Source organism: Ammodytes marinus, assembly GCF_949987685.1.
Source record: "Ammodytes marinus genome assembly, chromosome: 2".
Lineage (NCBI taxonomy): Eukaryota > Metazoa > Chordata > Actinopteri > Uranoscopiformes > Ammodytidae > Ammodytes > Ammodytes marinus.
Window position 1 is genome coordinate 3,397,563 of NC_137231.1, and position 14,342 is coordinate 3,411,904.

The following is a 14,342-nucleotide window of genomic DNA, read 5'->3' on the forward strand; positions in this document are numbered from 1 at the left end:
CTTCCGTCAATAACCCATGGTGTAGCCTATCACGCGCAGGCACACAAGCACAGAACGAGAAGTCCGATATGCGATGTCCGATCCCTGTATACATGCAGAGAGAAAGCCGACAATGAACGAATTATCTAGGTGTTCTTATCCGACTTCTCTTGTCCGTTATTGTGCCGATTTGTGTCCGAAGTAGATCGGATAAAGGTGTTTACATGCAGTTTAAAAGTCCTGTTGAGGTCTTATTCGTTTAGTTATCCGATTATAAGTCTGCATGGAAACGCACTGACTGACTCCACCTTTAAAGCATAGCTGTCCCTGCGTTCCGAAACGCATACTTTCTACTATTTAGTATGGTAGAAAAAATATTTAGGATGTCCCGATTCTTGTGGCCAGATTTAGGATGGTTAGAAGTACCCGGATGTCTACTACATCCGGCCAAGATTTTTAGTGTTGAAAACAGCATCCTATTTGGGCGATTCTGACCCACAATCCATTGCGCATGTGAAGTGACGTAACATTGACGGAGCCCCCATATGAAAACAAACAGGGATGCGATGGATATAAAAGCCAGAGGCAAGATCAAGGCGCGATGTTATGATGAAATAAATAAGTAAAAGTATGTCCCAATTGTATGCCTACTGCATACTAACTAGATTATTTTTATCGTCAGATGTAGTATGTAGAATAGAAAAAAGAAAGGGTATGCGATTAGGAACGCAGGGTGTGTTTCAGACCGTGGCTGTTGTTGGTGCTGTAGTTGGGGGGCAGAGGGCTGGTGCTGAGGGCCTCCAGGTGGCGCTGCAGGCTCTCCAGCTCTTGACCCAAACCAGGCCGGTCTGACCTGAACAGTCCATTCTGTTCAACCACTTCACTGATCCGCTCCAGCAGCTGGCTCACACTAACAGAGAAGGATTTAGACAAGAAACCAATGAAGGCTTAAGTAAGACAATATATTGTTAGGTTACATAATGTTAGTTAGGCAGCTATATATATACATTTGGATAATGCACATATTATTTTACATTTACATACCTATTTTCTATACATTTCTATTACATTACTTAAATTATATTTTTCATTTCGCTGACACTGTCCAAAGCGACTTCCAATAAGTGCTATAAGATTTATTTATGTAAATAAAATATACGTTTTAAGTTGCTCTTTATTCATACAGTGATCACTTTTATGGTGTGCACGTTTCATAAAGCCACTCACACTAGGGCCGCGGCCCCGTGCCCGAGCTCATTTGCATACTAAAGTCTAGAACGTTTGGCTAGTGTGACCACGCCATCCGTATTCCAGCACGGAACAGCCCCTTGGCCACGGCACACTTGGGAGAGGTGTGCCGTGGCCAAAGTACAGATGCTAATGAGATGACACGCGCACAAGCAAGCGCACAGGCGGCGTTCCTGACGTGAATTTATTAAGGATGCATTGTCCGTTAACGTCCGCTGCCTTTCTAGTCGGCACCAGAATTGCCCACCACTTGGACTGTAGCTACATAAAATGCGTGAGAATTAACGTGTGTGTAGGCATAGGTGTGGGCTAATAAAAGAGGGAGAGAGCTAAATAGGTGAGCGCAGAAAGCAAAGCAAAAAGGTTTTCGTGTTTACTCACGTTCGTCAGATGATTTTTTTCTTTTTCCTCCCGTCAGCTGTCATAATACTGTCTTTAAGCATGGCGGTGGAGACGAACACAAAACAACACACAACGGGACTCCGCGGCCCAGTGATAAGGAAACAGTAGCCTATAAAGACACTTAAAAAAACGATCTCTGCCCAGACAAAAAGTTCTGACTTGGATTACTTGATGGAGCGATCGATGTGTATAAAACCATCCGGTACGTATGGTCTGATGACGGGCCGTTATATTAATAATAAACAGCGTGCTGCACAAATGTGAGACTGTCCACCGCGACCTATTACGTCAAGGCTACATTTAAAAAAAAACAATAGATTAAGGATTCTCGTTGCTCTAATTTGGAAGTGGAATATATGATGCAAATTTGGCCGGATGAAAACATTCACAAACAGTCGTATAGCCTACAAGTAGATACGCTCCAAATCCTAAACGCGCACGGTGACGTAGGCAAGGTGCAATCGTGCCCAGGCCACGAGCAGTGTGAGCACGGGCCAGCGGGAGGAGTGGGGAGGGGGGGGAATCGTGCTGAATCTTGCTGCAGTACGGAACAGGCAAACGGCCCTAGTGTGAGTGGGCCCTCAGTCACCCACTCTGCATGTAATCGGCAAATAAACTTCTCGGGGATCCCACTACTGATAACCAATCAGAAGAGAGAACGCTACAAACCTGCACCCATCTCACTGCCAGTGCACGTGCAGAGCGACATATGGGTGAATGTGTATGCGCCTACAATGGCGGAGCAGGTAAAAATCCTTCCCAATGTCTGTTTTGATGGTTTTTATCATGTTTAATCACACTTATGGATCTGAGATGATGCTGAATAACTCACTGCTTGAAGGCCGCAGTGCATTAATGTGGTGACGTGGGGACGAGGGAGGGGACTGCTAACTGCAGTCACTGACAGGAAGTTAGCTAAACAGACCAATACCGCTTACTGAACCTTTAATAAGACTCTTAACTCACGTTGAGTTCTTGTACTGCAGGAAACCAAATTCATCTCTCTGTCCGTCCGGGCACAGTGACTGCATGATGGGGATGATGCCGGCTGAAGTGAGCGGGGCTGCGCTGTAGAAGGCTGGACATGAGAGAGGGACAGACAGGGTGGTAGGACAGACACACAGACAAAAGACAAAGGGAGAGGGTGTAGAGGTAAGGCGGGAAGGGTGGCGAGTACATACAGAGGATATAGATGTGGAAAACAAGGGCAGAATTAGGACCAACAGTTAAGTGGTTTATTATGTCGAGAAAAAGGCACAGGACCCAGGAGATTAATGAGAATGGAAAAGCAGATTCTGTGTTAAAGTTGCCAAAGGAATCAAGATGTCATACAAAGCCACCTAAAAGGCAAGCAGGGTTAGGTCAGAGAGGCTACCATGTTAATAATGTCAATGTTGAATAAATACGACAGGCCCTTCCTTCATTTTGTTGAAAACAAATGGCCTGTTATGTTTTTTTCATCTGTCCATTAATGATGACTGAATGAGCTTCTCTATGAATAAAAAAAAACTTTAGCTCTTCCTCTAGCCGTTGTTTCCATGGTTACTGTTACTGTGCTGGACAGTTTCCCTTCTCTCTCTCTCTCTCTCTCTCTCTCTCTCTCTCTCTCTCTCTCTCTCTCTCATATTTTTTCCACCAGTGAGTGGGATTTTAAAGACTAAGTGGTAAAGGGTTTAAAGTGGTTGAGTACTATAGGGAACTTTAATAACAATAAAGGGTCTAGCAATCGACAAAAGGGATAATTCACTGGTACATGATGTCACAGTGTGTTTGAATAATGGAAATATTTCTCTGAGGTACAGAATGTCCTCTCTTATCAGCTAGCTGATAAATAAAGGTTATCAAGTTAAAGCTGGGGTATATGATTTCTGATTGGTCAAAGTGAACATGAGGGGTACACTTTGACCAATCAGAGCGAGGCTCCGATTCTAAAAAAAAAAAAAAAAATCAGATTCTTTGTTCTTATTGGCTGTTGGGACTGTCCATTCACTTTGGCACCGACGTTGTTGGTGTGTAGAGTGTGTCAGGGAGGGACCATAGGGGAGGGATCAAAGAGAACAAGTGGAGCGGTTGAGGAATTTGGATTCGAATCTCTATCCCAAATGCTATTTTCTCCCCAAATCCTCCACCCCAGCTTTAAGGTGTTAAACACATCAGTGTCCATCATTATGTTTAACATGAATTGTATTGAGACAGCATGGTAAGCAGGTACACAACCCTGTATGGAATAAGAATCACAGGGAATACATAGACATTCATCTAATTAACACAATCCACACACCCATAGGTTGCAGTTAATTGTTATTTACTATGCTATTAGTGTGAATTACAGATTAGGTTATTTCTTGAACAGTATTTATTCATATCAGAATTCATACAAGTGTGTCCTTCTCTGTCCAGCTGCCAGTGTTTTTGGGTGTCAGTTGTAACGTGGACAGAAGACAGCTCATTAGCATCAGGCCTACACAGTGTGACACAGGATGGTGTTCTGTGTTCATGAGAGTTCAGTCAGCATACAGCAAACAAGAACAGGATGCATCCAGACTAGTGTGTGTCAGGGACAGAGAGGAACACACTCACAGCGGAAGGCAGGTATAGCTTACTGTTGATTCATTTTCACCCTCACACACACACACACACACACACACACACACACACACACACACACACACACACACACACACACACACAAACACACACACAGTTGAAAACAAGAATTCAGTTATTCAGCAGCTCAGGTGTAACGAGGAACAAATTAACAAATTCTGAGTGAAAAAGGTCTCTTCCATCAAAGTTGATACAGTAAAACCATGTGAAACCAAAGATAATCACAAGCTAAACACTAAAGTTATCTTTAGTTGTATTATTGTTAAAGGCCTACTTCACCGGTTGGAATATGAAGGTGTATTGAACTCGGAGATCCTATGAAGTATAAATGTGATGTGACATCACAGAAAGAGAAATGTAGGGTTAGACAGTGAGACCATAAAACACTCTTTCTGCCTTTTCTCAGGCTAGGATGATCCGATTTCATTTTTTTTTGCACATTTATACTTCATAGGATCTCAGAGTTCAATACACCTTCATATTCCAACCGGTGAAGTAGGCCTTTAAGGAGTGAGTGCACTTCACCATTGGTTGTTTCAGCGTGTGCCTGGAAACATCATTTGTTTTGAGTTCAAGTGACAGTGCTTGTATTGGAGCTACCGCGGGGGTGAACGGCTCACTGCAAGAGGTTCTGTTTTTCGGTGTGTGTGTGTGTGTGTGTGTGTGTCCGTATGTGTGTGTGTGTCGGTCCTTCATATCAAGCTTGTCTTGCAGCTTGCTTGGCTCAATAAGTGACAATTTGTGTTTTTTTTAGGTGTGTGTTTTTTTGATAGGATATCAGCTATTTTACAGTCGTACATTTTAAAATGATTTCATCAGAAAGGCCCTAACTAGAGAGCTTGGCCCCCTGTGTCCTGTAACAGTTGGTTTTATAACATGTAGCGCATGTAACTATGCAGCCTACGAGTGAAGTCTCCGTTTTATATTCTTTATTTTGTAATGAGTTGGTGTAGGCAGGAATCTGGGACTATGTTCCTGAACCCATGTATGCTTAATAGATATAGTGCCGTAGAGACCTGGCTTGATATGGTCAATGTGTAATAAAAGTACAGTGAGGAGAATCCCACAAGTTGCCTACCGAGTCTTCATGCTAACCGGAGCTGTTGCTATCGGACCATAACCACAACCTGCACCATTCACCATTACAGTCCTGAGAGTCTGTCTTCACCCCTGGACAGTGTTTTGAAAGGATCTCTGGGAAATGCAGGAACAGACGCCGTAATGACCACTTTCTACCAGAGGTGTCGAAAAATAAACTCTGAAAACCAAAGGCTACCAAGTATAGCTTTAAGGGAAGAGACCTTCAAAAGTTTCAAAGCCTAGATTGCAAATCACCCAAGTGGGATTCATTTTCAACATACATAGAAAAAAAGTTAGGAGCCACTGAGTGACTGAAATGTTCAGGTTCAGGGAATAGCCTGCAATGATATTTAGTATGGATCCGGGTTATGCAAATATATAGTACAGTACACACAGACAGAGAAACACACCCCAACACAGGATTCATTTGAATAAATGTATCAGCCAGGAAAAGTTGTGAGGGGTTAAAATGAAATTATAAACGAAACTTACACACTAGTCCATCCAATATTTTGAGAACATGCAGGGGGGAAAAGACAGCCACAAAAAGAGAAAGAAAGAAAAGAACAGCGGAAACCAGACGAGGTGATGTCAAAGAAAGAACAACACAAACATTAACAGTGCACTGAGAACCAAACCGAAGCAAAGAAGAACTAACTAAAGACAAAGAACATGCCTAGAATGGGAACTGAGGACAAAATAAACTACAGCACATGGTATAAGGCAAACCACACATTGGTAACAGCAGCAAAAGCAACCATTGTCAGGGCTCCGGCCAACCTACTGATTAGTTTTTCTACATCTGTTTATTTTCATGTCATTTATTACTTATTGTGGTTTTAAACCACTACTTGCCTTTTATCACATTGATTTATTTTGCGTTGTGCTTTTGGATTCATGTCTGCTATTTGCCTCACAACAGCTTACCTGCACCACAGGAATCTGACCCACCCTGCATTCCAAATCACATACTTTTTCTTTGTAGCTACTACACTACATACTAAAGTACAGAAGCATTTTGTTAAGGAACATTTTATTTCATTATGTCGAGAAATGTCAAGAATAAAGACGAATACTCCAAAATGCTATTGGAGTTAGTGGGGGCATTTATGTATTTTCAGCATACTACAATTGACCTGCATGTATTGGGACATACTAAATATTTTTCTGGCATACTAAATAGTAGGGAAGTATGGGGATTGGAACGCAGGGCCAGTGTCTTCTGCCCCTTCAACCCTTTTTCCTCCTATGACCTCCACACCTCCCTCAGAGAGATATCCTGAAGCCTTTCCTTATCTAATGTCCCCTCACCTTCAAGCTCTTGACTCCTTTGGAGAAGTCCTAGTTGGGGTACACAAGCCCTGTTCTCATTCGCAGATCCAAAGATTTGTATAAGAGATTTGTATAATACATTTTTTTTAAACGTAGACTGGGAGAAAATACAACTTGTCCCGACCCGGCTCTCCAAGGCAGAGATATCAACCCAAGGGTCAACTTTGGCCATTCCAGGAACAAGGCAATGGAGATATCAATGAATCCCTGGCTGCAGCACCTGCCCTTCCACATCTCCTCATTCATTCCTTGTGGAGAGGAACACCTTGACTCCATAGTTGTGCATGGCCTATCCTATCTTAGAGGACGGCTGACGACTGGCAGCTTCACCTGTGTGTACCTTCTCAACTCGCTATCCTTAGCAGAGAGAAACTATAGGGCCTGTGGTGGTCGCCTATGCAAAAAGAAAGACCCTAACCCTAACCCTTTCATCAATACATCAGCCTATTCTCGGGATTCATCCACAATTCAGTGGACATACTGAGGGCATGAACCAGTAGATAGAGATGGCACTGCTCCCTTTCTCTTTTGGGAGTTATTAAATTCACCAATCAGAAGCAGAGAAGTTTGCTCACTGCCGAAGCCGGGCATAATTGCTTTCAGACCAGGTGGAAATACCAGCTACAGTAGAGGGCTAATCTAAAGAGGGGCATCAGGAGGGCAAAACAAAGCCACAAGCTTACCATTGAGGGTTAGGGTTAGGGTTTGGGTTATCAACACCACCCCACCAACCAGCAACCCATCCTGCCCTGATGAGCTAAAAAGGGCTTCTGATTGTAGAGTAAGGCCCTTTGTATTTTGAACAGGATTTCTGTGTTTATTTGTCTAAACCCCATGAAAGGACCAATATCCACACATTTGTCTTTATACTCTCCATTCTCCAGCTCTGTCTGATTACTGCTGAGGCGAAATTACAGGGTCACTTTTCATTACTGACATTTTTGAATTTATCCAGGGTATTATTTACTAACTCTTGTGATTTCAATGAGCTCAGCTGCAGTTGATCTGATTTGCATAAAGTACAGCTCATTAAGTACTGAAGAAATGCTGGAAATGAATGGAAGTGCAAAACAAGAGCCTTTTACCACGCCCCTTAAGGTGACAAGGGCAAAATAAGAACAAAATAATCTTTCACTTTCTGGTGCACACCAGAAACTATCCAGTGGGTCAGGAGAAAGTTTGGCATGCATATTGCATAATATGGAATATATGATATAGTAATATTAGAATATATGTAATCAAATAAGACCCACAGCCTTGGCTTTGGCCTTCTGTGTCCTACCATGTGTGCCTACCTTCTTTGACAGGAATGGCCGGCTTCTTCTGCCTCAGACCAAGCAGGATGAAGAAGAGGACCAGCGGGATGAAGATCTCAAAGGCCAGCACCCACTGGAGGGGGGAAAAAGACAATAGATAGATAACATTTATTTGCATTTTCTCACCTAAACCTGTCCATATCCAAGCCTGCTTTCAGTGCAGTGAAACCTGCTACAAGCTAAAATCTCAGTCACGGGGCTTTAACCAAAGAAAGTCTTCTTGTCAGTTTCCATCTCCCTCTGCATGTGGGTGACGCGGTGTGGAACAGATTGCTGTTTGCCAACTCTCTCACATATCGATCGGTTACATTAGGGTATTAGGGTAGGGAGTGTGAAGGATGTGCAGTCTGCATGCACTGCATCTGCTCCTGGCTGCCACTGGGCTAACCCTTTACATAGTGGCAGTTTGTGTGTAGTGCAAATGTGAAGCATATCGTTTCCCAACTAAGCACAGTGGATAATAGAGTAAAGACACTCACATAAATCTACACTGATTTGAGCATGTTTGCTGTCACCACCTGTAATGCCAGGGACACGGCTCTCTACAGCAGCGCGCAGCAGTTAAGTTACTGTTCAAACAAAAAGAGCACGAAGGCTAAGGCTTCACATTAAAAGCATTTCACTGGTTCACACTAATAGCATTTCACTGGACACACGTGAGTTGACTTTTATTTTGAAGTACGCCTAACTAATAAGAGGACAGAAAGCTTGTAATTTACAATACTTGTAACCCTAAACTTACACCAATGGTTTAAAAGCATTCATGAAGAAAATAATTGCTGAAAACACTCTTAATCTTAATCTCCTCCACTGTTCGACCATGGTTAACACTAGAACCTCCGCACTGTGTTCCACACGGCTCGTCCGGCTCAGCTGACAGCAGCCGGGCAGAGTGCGTCGGATCCTCCGCCTCAAAACATGTAAACATGTGAAAAAATGAATGAATAATCAATAAGAGCTTACCTAAAATAAGTGTGCCATGTTACTGTTTATTGTATGTAGGATTTTAGCTCATTTGGATGCTGTTTTGGCCGTCTGTTTTTATTGATATAGGCTATTTGCGATATTATATCTACTTTCAGTTTCATTACTGACCCACCACGAAACGTGATTAGTGTTCTTAAAGATACTTAAATTATAAAACAAACTCATTTATGACTTTATATTAAACTAGAAATGCACGGGTAGATTTGATTACGCAGCATATAAAGAGAACGCTGGCGCTTCTAGTGTTAAATAAATGTTTCGGCCTAGAAGGATTTCTAGCAATCTTTTATCCGCAAAGACTGCAATACTTTTTATAATATAGCCTAGTGCTGTCATGCAGCTGTGCATGAAAATCGAGCGCTGAGCAATCGACTTCAGCACTTTCTTTCTGGACAGCGCCGTCTACGAGCGACGTATGGAGTGTTTCTCCTAAGAGACCGTTCGGGAACCATGACTACAGAGGTAAACAACTTTGGTAAGTCATAACGTAGGAGTCTTCGTAGCTCGCTAAGAGAGGACGTTAACGGGAAACCGGGCCCAGAGCATTTCATCTCACAACATATTGTCTGGTGACAAGGCCACATGAGGGCAATGAATTGTCTGCCTGAAATCATGAGTTTCAAAGTGTGTGTGTGTGTGTGTGTGTGTGTGTGTGTGTGTGTGTGTGTGTGTGTGTGGTGTTTCTGCATCTCATTACATTGTCAACACCGAGCAATGGGGACCAAGATGTCTTTGTGTGGCTGTCATGGACGTCAACTCATACACACATACACAGCTGGTGTTTGTGTGTGTGTGTGTGTGTGTGTATGTATGTGTGTGTGTGTGTGTGTGTGTGTGTGTGTGTGTGTGTGTGTGTGTGTGTGTGTACGTGTGTGTGTGTACGTGTGTGTGTGTGTGTTTCAGGCTTGGAAGGTCATACAAACAAGCCTTTTAGACAGAGACAAGAGACCACTGATACACCCGTCCACACGAAACAAAACCTCCCTTATCATCTCTATGAAATACATATACATATTTGACACATGAGCACTATCCACACATACACACTGTGTTGCAAAGAAATGAAACATGAATTTATGTAAATTCTCACACATTGTTTGCCTCTTGTCGAAATTCCTGTACATTGATTTCCATGCCTTTGAAGAACCAACGCAAACTACTGATTAGAATAATCAAACAGCAGAGGACTGATACTGCAGTTTCCCTTCACAATTTACATGTTAGAGGTCAAGTCCTCTGCTGCTTGCCCAGAGCCTCATCTCCCACTTCAGTTTGGTTTTCGCCTTTGAAGCTGCTCTCATTAACATTATAAGACCAACAATGGACTTTATAATATGCAAAGTGTATATCAAAGGGTATATCAACCAGAGCCCTTAGGTCGTCTGGGACAGGTCTACCCAGAGTTAGGACTAAACAAGGAGAAGCAGCTTTTCGTTTTTATGCACCAAATCTCTGGAACAAACTCCCAGAAAACTTGAGGTCTGCTGCAACTCTCAGCACTTTTAAATCAAGTCTGAAGACTTTTCTGTTTCCATTTTAACCTGTCATTTTAATTTTATTTAAATGTTCTATTTCTATTCATTCGATTTTCTAATGTGTTTTATGTATTTTAATCTTGCCCCTGTAAAGCACTTCAAATGGCCTTGTGTCTGAATTGTGCTATAGAAACAAACTTGGCTTCCGTTGCCTATCATCAAATCTCTGTTGCATCTTTTGGCTCCCTGTTGGTTTGAGAACGATTCTGCTCCCATCAACCTGTTTGAGACTTATAGCCTCCAACTTTCACCCACAACATTCATTGAAATAACAATGAAGTTATTGGGTAATATTCCTCAGCTCCAGCGTTAGCAATACCATACAATTGGGAGGGGACACACTTTTACTTATTTATTTCACATCGCACCTTGATCTTGCCTCTTCTTTATATATCTGTCTCCCTGGTTGTTTTCATACGGAGGTCCCGCCGATGTGACGTACTGTAACTTCTGCTGCAGTGGATTGTGGGTCAGAATCACCAAAAAGCAGCTGATTTCCACAATAAAAAGTCTCGACCGGATGGGGTAGGTATTTTTTAAGCATTTTTTGCTGCATTTGACAACAATAATTGGGGCATCCTAAATCTTTTTTCTACCACTCTAAAAATAGCAAGGAAGTTTGGGTATTGGAACACAGGGACAGTAGTATTAGGTATCCCAGATGGTTTACCTTTCTGCTAATGCATAAGGCAACATCGTACTACAGCTGCTTCACATTAAAAGCGATCGACCATTTTTGGTGGCATATCAGTTTTTAAAATATGTCAAATAGTATATGGTATAGTCAGAAACATCCGCAGTGAGGTGTTCAGCAGGTAAACCTCACTGTCCTACTGGCAAAACAGGCAACATGAAATCAGACGGCTACTGTAAGTCATGTCTTACTTCTTTATTAAAACAACTTTACTGTGTTAAGCAAATACCAGTCTGTTTGATAGACTGAGAAGTAACGTCAAGCCGTTTGTAAGCTTGTTGACCCTGTTAGTGAAACAATAAATACATGTTTTAAAAAAACAACTTGAGTTTGTTTTGCTGCACTGTTGCTCTACTGTTGCACATTTCTTTGAAACAAGTGTTTCCTGGAGCATATTAAACCTACCCCGGAAATCCGGAAACTCTCCACTAGCACATTTCAATTTGCCCCGCATACTACTCTGCACACGAACCATTAGAGCTCATTAACTCAGTTCTATCTGATATGGGCGGGCCAGAGCCCTATGTATGGGGCTCTGGGGCGGGCGTAACCGGATAACGACAGTGCTGCGCATGCGCCGTCGATGTTGTGATAGTAGACAACAAAGATAGATGCAAGTTGTTTGGAACGGCTTTGGCCTCGACACTTAACGATTTGGACTTAGCTTTTTCTTTAAAAAAATAAACAGAAGAAGGCACTCAAATCTTTTATTAGCAAGAAAGTGTTGTTTTGCCGACTGGATGCAGGAAAAGTGTAATTTACCAGTAAACGCCGCTGTTCGCTAAACGAACGGGGCTGAATACGTCACCTTGTTCATTGCTCTGATTGGTTGTAGTGCTATCACATGCTTCACATTCAAACACACTGAGTTTGGCCTTGTTAAACATCAGATCTTTGTCAGGTAAAACATTTTTAATTAATGATTTTATTACCAAGCACAATCTTGATTTTATGTTTTTAACTGAAACTTGGTTGGACCCAGACAACAGCTCAGCTGTTCTTATCGAGTCAAACCCCCCCCCCAACTACACTTTCGAGAGTGAGGCCAGAGCTCATAGGAAAGGTGGTGGAGTTGCTATTTTATTTAATGAATCTTTAACATGCAAAAAGATGTTTTATGGAAACTTTGTTTCATTTGAATATGTGGCTCTCAAGTGAAATTCAGCCTCTCAAGCTATTGTTATTAATATCTACAGGCCACCTAAATACTGTGCAAACTTTTTTGATGACCTTACTGGACTACTGTCTGTAATCTGTATGGAGTTTGACTGTTTATTGATTGTTGGGGATTTTAATATACATGTGGACAAACCCGAGGACAGAAGTGCTAAAGAACTATGCTATGTACTGGAAAATTTTGGACTCTCTCAACACGTAAACCAGCCTACACATAACAAAGGTCACACCCTGGACTTATTAATTTCAAAGGGCCTGGACATTTCAAACCTTTTAGTGTCTGATGTGGGTCTCTCCGACCATTCATGTTTGTTTTTTGGGAGTACAACATCTTTGCACACAACTGCAAAAACAAAGGTTATCAAAAAACGGTATATTACTGAAAACACGAGTGAACAATTTATCCAGGCATTTTCTCTGTCCCCGCTCCTCCCCTGTATCTCAGTTAATGAGCTTGTATGTAACTTCAACTCAAAAATTACAAATGTTATCGATGCTATTGCACCCATCAAGGTGAAAATCATCTCTGGTAAAAAAAAGTCTCCCTGGAGAAATACCCCTCAGGTCAGAATTGAAAAAAGAGAGTGCCGTAAAGCAGAACGCAGGTGGCGAAAAACAAATCTAAATGTTCACTATAACATCTTCAAAGAGAAACTACGCACGTTTAACCTAGAACTAAGAAATGCAAGACAGTCTTTCTTCTCTGACATCATCACCAAAAACAGCAACAATGCACATGCCCTGTTTGCTGCTGTTGACAGGCTAACAAACCCTCCTGTGTCAGTAGCGTCTGAGCATCTTTCCACGAGGGCCTGCAATGAATTTGCCTCCTTCTTTACTGAGAAAATTCATAAAATAAGACAAGCTGTCACTGCATCAATACCAGGTTCAAGATATGTTTTATCTCTGTACCCATTTAAAACAAATTCAGATGCCATGACAGAGTTTTTTCTGATAAACAAGAAAAACCTGGATGACATTATACAACACCTGAACTCCTCCTCCTGTTGCCTTGACATTCTGCCCACAGGCTTCTTTAAAACTGTTTTTAGCTGTATGGCCTCAGATGTCCTAGAAATTGTCAATATGTCACTTCGCACTGGTGTATTCCCACAGGCCCTGAAAACAGCTGTCATCAAGCCACTCCTAAAAAAGAACAATCTAGATACATCACTCATGAAAAATTATAGGCCTATATCCAACCTACCATTTTTAAGCAAAATCATTGAAAAAGCTGTTCATCATCAGCTAAATAACTACTTAGCAATGAATAACTGCTTTGATGTCTTTCAGTCAGGTTTTCGACAACACCACAGCACTGAGACTGCTCTGGTTAAGGTCCTCAATGACATCCACTTAAACACAGACAGTGGCAAAAGCTCTGTATTAGTTTTATTGGATCTCAGTGCTGCGTTCGACACAGTTGACCACAGCATATTGCTAGATCGACTTGCAAACTGGGTTGGACTTTCTGGAACTGTGCTAAACTGGTTTGAATCATACTTAAAGGAAAGAGACTACTATGTGTCAATAGGCAATTTCACATCCGAGCGAACAAATATTACATGCGGGGTCCCCCAAGGTTCCATTCTTGGGCCTCTTCTGTTTAACATATACATGCTACCGCTAGCTCAGATTATGAACAAAAACAAATTATGCTACCATAATTATGCAGACGACACACAAATGTACATAACCATATCACCAGGAGACTATAGTCCGATTCAAGCACTAAGTAAATGCATTGAACAAATCAATGACTGGATGTGCCAAAACTTTCTTCAATTAAACAGCGACAAAACTGAAGTAATTGTCTTTGGTGCCAGGGATGAACAATCAAAAGTCAGCGCACAGCTTAAATCTGTTATGTTAGAAAGCACACACCAAGCTAGAAATCTTGGAGTAGTGATAGATTCCGACTTGAATTTCAAAAAACACATTAAATCAATTACTAAGTCAGCATACTACCACCTTAAAAATATATCG

At 41.8% G+C, this 14,342-nt stretch overlaps 1 protein-coding gene across 1 annotated transcript in view; it reads right to left on the bottom strand.

Moving 5' to 3' along the window:
• The window catches only part of abca2 (ATP-binding cassette, sub-family A (ABC1), member 2), a gene marked incomplete at both ends in the record, with an annotated part of 90,325 nt that overhangs the window by 54,408 nt on the left and 21,575 nt on the right, over positions 1 to 14,342 (bottom strand). The window contains 3 exons of the mRNA XM_080038105.1: positions 726 to 889; positions 2,596 to 2,707; positions 7,944 to 8,037. Of these exons, the coding sequence (XP_079894231.1) occupies positions 726 to 889; positions 2,596 to 2,707; positions 7,944 to 8,037 (370 nt within the window). The remainder of the gene's footprint in view (positions 1 to 725; positions 890 to 2,595; positions 2,708 to 7,943; positions 8,038 to 14,342) is intronic.